At 37.5% G+C, this 9,388-nt stretch overlaps 1 protein-coding gene across 1 annotated transcript; it reads left to right on the top strand.

Annotated features, from left to right (window-relative positions):
* Positions 1 to 7,040: 7,040 nt before the first annotated feature.
* Smp_098420 (hypothetical protein) lies at positions 7,041 to 8,123 on the top strand (the record flags this gene model as incomplete). The annotated part of the gene is made up of 1 exon (XM_018798396.1): positions 7,041 to 8,123. One exon carries the CDS (start codon positions 7,041 to 7,043, stop codon positions 7,995 to 7,997), a length of 957 nt encoding a protein of 318 aa, XP_018653342.1. The 3' UTR covers positions 7,998 to 8,123.
* Between the last annotated feature and the right edge of the window lie 1,265 nt (positions 8,124 to 9,388).

The raw sequence follows: 9,388 nt of genomic DNA, 5'->3' as shown, positions 1-9,388 counted from the left end.
CTTAGTATTGTTTGTTTGAATCTTCCCATTGATGTTTAGGACTGCAATTGATCAGTCTCTTATTGGCATATGTGCAGAGTGAACATCAACCCTGAGATGCAGGTGCATCCAGCTAACGAGTCCCAAATAGGACGCAACGCGCGTCAAACTGGATTCCACTGCTAGCCACTATCCATCTTTGCTTACCATGCTTGTGAATTTAGGCCATATCGAGGCAATAAGCACAGTATACACTTATGCCAATTAGAGACTGACCAGTTGTTGTCCTAACACATCGATGGGAAGATTCAAACAAACAATAATAAATGATTTAATGTGATAAGCACTCTGGATAATAAATTAATATAATCAGGGTAGGTTAAGGGTGAGAACATAAAGCGGGTTTCAATTTCCGTACAGTCAAGGCTTCAATAAACCTTAATATATGTCCTTGAAGGCTTTTGTACAACACTACAAATGCTCACTTGTTATCAACCTTATGACCAGTTTCAACCAAATGTTTCGCAATGAAGGAAGATGTCTGTCTATACTGTGATCTTATTTGACCATTGGAATTCATTTGTTTCTGCAGTCATTTAGGTATGTGTTCCGCCACCATTAATTGCAGATCACGATTGTTCCTCTCTATGTACGTGTTTCCGCACATACATGTAAATTGATATACACAATGGGATGTGACACAATCGCTTATGTGCTGTTTAGGTTTTTGGTGAAACATCGACCTTGTATTTTCAATAATGACAAGTTGAGCTGCATAAAATATCCTGTTTATGGCTAATTTAAGTCTCCGTTTCAACATGAGACTATTTGAGTCTCCTCTAAGTGGTAACATAATGTAAACTCGCTTTCTCGGTACCAGAAGCGTCATAGGTCTAATCGTTTTGTAACCCTTCCAGCGGTTTATGAACTTCAATAAACAACCATTATTCATTATCGTATCAGTTAAGAGCTTCGTTTATATTACGTTACCACCTATTTATTACAATATGTTAGGAAAATCACTGTATTTAAACCACTCACCTGTTCGATTATATGATAACTGTCACAGTTAGCTATTGGATCACTGTATTGAATTCGATAGTTCCCTTGATGCTCGCATCAAAATGATGTGCTTAGTTTCATTGTTTTGTTGTATTCACATTTACAACTGAAGAATGTCACAGATATCGAAATCATTATGTATGTTACAGATGTAAACCTCAAATGTTACATCTATTAAATGTTGCTTCATTCAGAAATGTTCACTATAGTTAGCAAGTTGCAGTCATTTCTGATTTTGTATTTCTATGTATGAAACATTTGTGCATTGACGAAATATAAGCTCAGTCTTGAAAGAATACATGATTCGAGCACTATCACGAGTTCAATCACCGACTTGACATGTTATTTCGTGTTTTATATCAAAGTGTGCTGACACGTTCATGACAGATAACTGATGAACCGTCAATTAGTAACAGCCCCCAAATGCTCTGGTACGACCGAGAGTTGGGAGAGTCCGCTCTCCCTCTCCAAATGCTCTCACATGGCCACGCGTATATAGCCTCTGCCAGGGAAGTCCTACTCACTGCCTTCTCGTACCACGGGTGTTGTTTACGAAATTGAGAGGACGAGAAACGAATGTCCGGCGCTTCAACCGCGTTGGTGGACACGGAATATTCACCTAGGAGAGTTGGAAAACCCTGATTCCAAACCAATGGTGCAAATGGGGCTCCAGAATCCTGATGGAACAAATGGCGTATGAACCAATCATTGGTCACCGACTACCATGAGACTGCATCTCATCACGATGCTTCACTGCGTTGTGGATCAGATCTTTAGGTCGAAGGCTCCGGGTGTGGTCCCCTAAGAAAACCACCTGTTTCGGTTTGGGCACCTGGGCAGTATCTCAACCCTCACACAAATCAAATGAGATTTGTGCAGCTCATATGTATCTGGTGCTTCCTTGTACCAATATTTATGTGTTTAAATAATAAATAAAATAGTAAAAATTAGCAAGAACTTTAGACACTACACAAATGTGCATCGATTCACGTCCTCATGCATAACATAAAAATGAGGTAGAAGAACCATGAAGCATATCTGAGTAGTAACAAAAATAGCAGTATCGATGACGGCAACAAAATACATATAGATATTATGGTTGGGAAGAATAAAATAAACGAGTAAATCATGCGAAATACGACAAATTAAGTTCTAAGTTAATTTGACAATTAGTACTCATACTGATTTCGAGATATATTATCGATGGTCTTTAGTCACTCACCAACCACGATTATTGTGTGCACATCAATTCGGTAACCCAATAGTACGTCTTATTTGAAAACTAGCACTGCGATTCGAATAAGACAATGGATAATGGTAGGGCTAACAGAACGAGTTCAGGTGATGATGGTTCACAACTTCATCAACCGATTTCACATCTTGAATTATCACTGTATGTATGAGGACACCATAACTTACTCAGTTGTCCTAACAAACTGTGGTAAAGCATTGAAGGATTTCGTGATCAAAGATTAGTGAACTGATATGTCCGCATCGTTTGAAATCAAGGAGCCACAACAATTCTCACGACTCGAAGTGAGAATATCAGTTCATGCTAAGTCTATTCAAGAATAACGCGTTCCTCAAATAAATATCACACTCAAATCAAATAATGTCATGGTGAATAAAATATCACACTGGGAAACAAAAGCACATATCACATTGAATAATCATCATATTGAATTAAGAAAATGGAAGTAATATTGAGCAAGAATCACAATGAGTCTCTTTATCCTTTCTTATCATGAACAACACACACGTTCATTCAACAGACGCTGATCCACGAAATCAGATAACGTATCTTTCAAACGGATTTTCAAACAATCACATTCATTACACACTTCTTAGTCAAACTAGTGTTGGAGTAACATCATGCAATAGGAAAGAGAGGAACACATCGTTACACAAAAGCAACTCCAAATTCTGTATTCTATCAACATCTTAGTCACTCAGAAATTCATCGATTGAATACAATGGCTCAACGAGTAATGCACCGAGTTCAAACAGCTAGTCTGCACCTACAAACATGGCTCAGACTATTAGTCAATGACTGGTTTCGTGTTTTAGTTTTGCTGCATTAAACTTTCTTTCAGCTAACTCTTACACCAGTAAACATCACCCTTTGAGATAGATGATGGTTAGACTGCTTAATTCATGTCATAACCACCTCAGTTGAAGATTTGCAATCCCTTTCAAGAGCTTCGCCTCCACTGCCCAGTAAATTATACATAAACATCGAGTCGCTCACTTGGTTGTTCAGTGACGCATTAGGAATGTTTACAAGTCATCTGTTATCATAAATGCGCAACCTACTCCTGTCTTCTACTGTAATGTGAAATTTTTTTAATGAACAGAGAGTATTACGGAACGGACTTCTGTTCAGTACGCTCGCCCTTTAATTGTCTAAACTACATCAATATAGATGCGAGTTGAAGATAGTCAACTGACCTCCTGGAATCAGTGCCAAAATTTGGTTAGACATCGACCCTCTAGAGTTGATGAGACCATCATGACAATAAAGTAGTCAATACATTCAACCACTTAACTCATTACCGTTAATTTAGGCATTGACGCAGAACGGTTTTGAAGCACGACGTTAAAAGGACTTTGGGGTCAACCTTTCATGTTCAGATGCTCTACATCGTCTTCTAAACCTCACTACGGGTCGAAGAACTTGTGTCAGTTCCTTATTCCTGTGGCCTGGAGATAAAAGTTAACTGGAGGGTAGCTGGAAGTTGGTTGAACTATTTTATAGTGTCCTGCTCATCCGTCTAGCCTCATGGACTAAGCGTGCATAAAGGCTCAGTTTCTTTTTAAGACAGTCTTATTGACAGCTAGCTTGTGGATAACTGTTGTCTTGATTGATGGAATAGTTATCTCATGTTATCTATCTCTGTATTCGCTTCCATTCCTTCAAACTCACTCATCACACCTCACGATAATTGCGTAAAATTTTAGTTGCCCTACGTTTAAATTGTCGTCGCATTTCATAATTCTCCGTGTCTTCTGAAATGATTTTTCGAGCATCTATCAATTTAGAAGATGGCACCAAAATTCACCGTTCTTTGTTAATTTTTTGAATTAAGTTGGTGTTAGGTATCGCTGTTGTAATTACAGCTGTTTGGTTATGATGTTGTTTCTAGAGGACGACGTTTCTTCCCCATGAGCAATTGGAAAATATTTAATTCTTCAATGAATTCATCCTTGATCTATTTATTTTCCAGTTGATATCTAATACATCTTTCTATCGTGCTCTCTCACTGAAGTGTGATCGAAGTCTAAGTATATGCTCCTAGAGAAGCGACAGTCTTCTGACGAGCCTCTCCAACTATGGTTGATGGGCATATGATCTATTAGGCTTCAGTGATGTTTTGATATCGGCTTAACCAGATTAAACATTGTCTGTTATTATGCTTGAAATCTGTACTTGCTGATAATAAACGTTTGTCTTATTTTAATTCCAACATATCGTCACCGTTATCTACTCGTTGGACTAGAACATCAAAAGATTCATCTATTTGCTTTTAAGTTTGATTTTCTATTATAACATTGGCACTGAGATCAAGGGGTACGATCACTACATTCTAGAGACTGGCTGTCTAACCAATCATAAATAAGTGGGAAATCTCAACATATTATTAACTAGAATATAGGAGATAGGCCTTTAATTCATTTATGCTAATTTGTTGGTGGAAACAAGGTGTAGATGACCTGTGAAATAGGACTTTAAAAGTAAGTGGATAACGGGATGGTCTTTGAAGCGAACAGTACTGGGTTCAAGTGCTAGAGTGAATATCAATTATGGGATGCAGGTACATTCAGCTGATGAGTTCCAAACGGGACGAAACGCGTGTCCTGGACTCCATTGCTAGCCACCATCCTTCTTTAGCCCCCAGAAGACCTGGCATGGTTGAGGGTGGGGAGAGTCATCTCTCCCTCTCCGAATTCTCTCATATGGCCACACGTATACAACCACGACCGGGGAAGTCCTATTCACTGCCTTCTCTCGGAATTACTAATGTTTACGAAATTGAGAAGACGAAAAGCAAATGTCCGGCTCTCAAACCGGGTTGGTGGATACGGAGAGTTCATCTAGAGAAGTTGGAAAACTCTGATTTCAGACTAATGGTTCATATGGGCCTCAGTATCCTGAGAGAAAAAGTTGCATATGAACCGGATGTGACTTCCTAAGGAAACCATCTGTCGTGGCCTGGGCATGAGGGCAGTATCACAGCCCTCTCACAAATCAAGTGCTTTATGTGGCGCATACGCATTCGGTGACACTTTGTACTAATATTTATGTGTTCAAATATATACCATGAACCAATAGTTTACCAAACACACAGTGAAACTATCTTATACAAGTTAACCATAAATTAGCTTCATAACAAAATTTACTTTTACGCTTATTCCCCCCATCTTGACACTTAATAAGTATCATCAAACAAAATATGCAGGACCCTCATTCAAAACTGATTACATTATGACCGAGTATATGGTGGTATTTCATTCGATGTCACAAACAACATACACACATTTATGTTGATGATGCATCGGTAACTATGAAACTTGTCAAGTGTATAGTAGTTCGAATTTCAGTCATTTCTACTCATTTGTTTACAACATTGTGATGAACAGTAATGACTAGATGACAATTAGTTGTTATGGCAACATGGAAGAGGAATATAAATATGCGATAATATTTGAAATGTTAGGAAAGGTTTGTTACCAAAGGAAGAGGTGAGTATAACGTTGTTTTTGTTCATCTGTGTTACTACTGACTTACCCAATCGTGGTACTCACTGAAATTCTTCAGTCAAGGCTTCATCTGTTGTCAAAATCCATTAGCTCTCTGTACAATGAAAAGTCATATTTGGTATTATGCAAATGTCTGTTATAACTTCACTGTGCGACAAGTGAAACTTTGGATACATTTCTAGGTTTTATTACAATAAATTCACACAGTATTCACTTGTTATCTACTGTATATGCTTTTCTGTTCCAGAATGACAAACTTTCCATTCCATTAGTTTACATCAACAATGGAATGAGCTGTGCAGGGTGGAGCAAACATTTCTTCATATTTTCCGAAGTTTGAGTAAGGCTGATTTACTCAAAACTGGTATTCGTGTTACATGAATCAATCTAATCAGACAACAATACATAACTCGAAAACTATGAATAACATTGTCAGTAATCAGTGACATTTATACGTGACACCTCACGACAGTACATCCAAGAAACAGTCAATAATTTAGTTGGAGTTATAGATGATGTGAAATTGTAGAATATATTCTGCATGATCACGTGACCACAAAACTGATTTCTTCCTATTAATATGCTATTCGAAGAAATCAAGGATATTCATGAATATTTGAAGAATTAATATTTGTGAAGACACTGTCACTACTTCCACAGCTCAATCAATCTCAATAACACTTATTCATCAAAGTATTTTGTTACACATGTGTATGATTGTTTTGTGACGAGAACCATATTCAGACTAAACAAATCTTTGCACAAAACAACTCGGTGAATTATAGTTGTCAATACGTTAGAATTTGACTTGATGATGGATTCCATAGTGTAGTGTTGGTAGTCGGTGACCTGTTGAATCGGGACACTGATTACATACCGTGATGTATTACAAACTAATTATGTTGAAAATACGAACTTGTATGTAGACTGATTGATCCAAAACATGTCTTAGTTGGTGTTAGATCCGATGATACTGGGTGGTTTAATGAGAGTTCAAGTTTACTCCCTCAAATGTAATGTTTTGAATTCAGATATGTAAGAGACTACACTATTCCTCCATTGTGTATACTTCCACAGTCAATATTTATTGAATATTCATTGAGTGGAAACTGTGTGCGAATTGCTTTGTGTGCCAAATGCGTGACTTGTATTGAACTGGTTAGTCGAACAGCATTATCCAGAGAATTCTTGCTAAGTGTTCCCCATGTTGTGTTCTGTTTGACAGGTTTTCAGACTGAACGATGAGGACAATCACGTGTTTGATATTCCACTTGCTGATATTCTCAGTGCTGTGTGTTCTGGTGAGCGGTTTTGGAAGGCCGTCACCTCCGAGATCAGGTGTTAATCATTTGCAACAAGAGTTAAAGAAAGTTGAACAAATAGGAGCTAAACTTGAAGAGGACATAGAAGTATTGAGTGAACAGATTAATGATCTGATATGTAAGAACGGAAGTGCAAACGTAACAACAGTAAAGCGAAGCCTACAACCAACAGTAACATCAATGCAAGGTCAGTCATCAAACGGTCAAAAACAACCTATGCAACAACAACAACAATATTATCCATCCAATATGATGATGAAGAGACAAATGGGAGAGAGAATCACCTACAATCCACAACAACCAATGAGTGCATACTCTCAAATTTCTAATTCATATAGAGGACAGAGTGGTTATGGACAACCCACTGGTCAATCACAAATGATCAAACGTCAACAACAACAATCAAGTCAACAACCAAGAGTAACATCAATGCAAGGTCAGTCATCAAACGGTCAAAAACAACCTATGCAACAACAACAACAACAATATTATCCATCCAATATGATGATGAAGAGACAAATGGGAGAGAGAATCACCTACAATCCACAACAACCAATGAGTGCATACTCTCAAATTCCTAATTCATATAGAGGACAGAGTGGTTATGGACAACCCACTGGTCAATCACAAATGATCAAACGTCAACAACAACAATCAAGACCAATACAAGCTCACTTTCCACCACAAGGCCATCAACAGTATGGATATCCTGAACAACACCTAGTTTATGAACCACCTCAATATTACGATAACATAGGATGGGGTGAAAATGTACCAGACAGTTATGAGCCTGTTGGTGAGCCATATGCATATGATGAGTACGCTGAAGAACAGGATATGGGTGATGATAATATAAAGAAACGTGAAGTGAAATAAACTGAAATTAGATTGAGAATGGCAGTTTTGCTGGAGAGTTATATGGAGATGTTCTGAAATCCTGTGATTACTTAGATAAATGTTGACTGTTTATCTTCGTATGTTTAAATATAATTGAATAGCTCGATTTCTGTTCAGTGTTTTGATTTTAGTATAGTCAGCAGTTTCCAGTTTACTATTTGAGCATACGTTGAGATAAAATTCACTATAAAACAATGTTCCAATGATGATGATGATGATGATGATGAAGTTGAAGACAACTAGTGTTTTAGTGTTCGTACGCACAATCTGTGTCATTTCGTTTCCTTGTTTGTCTCAGAGCAATCTTATCATTGAGAAGTTGTTGATCACTCAGTTTGACTGGTTGACTGAATCACACGATTAATCGATTTTGATCATCCCAAAGTTGAACTGTTTAAACTCAGTTCGACATGGATGTAAGTCATCGATTGTGTTGTTAAGACTTTGATGAATCGATTCATCTCACCAGATTGATGGAAATTAGATTTCCACATAGTGAGGAGTATCAAGTTGATAAATCTGAGAAGTGAAACTACTCGACGTTGGATGGAAAACTTGAATGGATAGGAAACTCGCGTTTGAAATACGAGAGTGACACTTTGAGTAACAACTATGTTCATCATGATTTGGTGGACATGACTGTTATGAGGAATGGCAGAGATGTGTACTAAAGCGACCAAGAAAATTCTTTTCTTGATAATACAGTGAACCTTATTTTGCAATCTGTCGCATGACTGGATGGTTATAGTGTTACTATTCCCTACAGTTTGTGAGATAGCAATATAAGTTATGTCTTATTATTTCTCGTTGAGTTTAATGAAATGGTTCGTGTCATGACTTTATAAAAAATAGGACATATGCCAATTCGTTATGAGTTTATGTCCGGCCTTATATCACGTGAATAATCCACCAATCGGAATACGACTTGTCTAAACTTATCACTGTGCCAAAACAAGGACTTCGACCGGTATGAGCAGTCCAGTGTCCTTATTGGTCCCTTGTCCGCCTTACCCATCCAATTGAGTCCAGAACACCATTTACAGATTCTGCGATACGAATCATTTATTACAAGTATACTCGGTTTATATTCTTTACAGACAGACGGCAGCACTCCAGAAAATAGAAAATAATATTTCATACAAGATCAAGCCAAATGTGGCTGTGGACGTGGGATATCAGTCTAAAAACTGAAGAAAATTGATGGACAGTAACTGGTATAGTGATAATCCATAGGTCAAAATGAAGCTTATAATTAGATATATACAATCTAGTTACTCATTAGTTGAACCATAATAAAATATATAAAATAATCGTCCATTATTGGGTTCCGGAAATCATCCGTACTTATGTCTTCGCTAGGGTATAACAGC

The sequence above is a fragment of the Schistosoma mansoni genome, chromosome 6 (assembly GCF_000237925.1).
Source record: "Schistosoma mansoni strain Puerto Rico chromosome 6, complete genome".
NCBI lineage: Eukaryota > Metazoa > Platyhelminthes > Trematoda > Strigeidida > Schistosomatidae > Schistosoma > Schistosoma mansoni.
The sequence above is the reverse complement of the archived record's forward strand: the minus strand, read 5'-3'. Positions and strand labels throughout refer to the sequence as shown.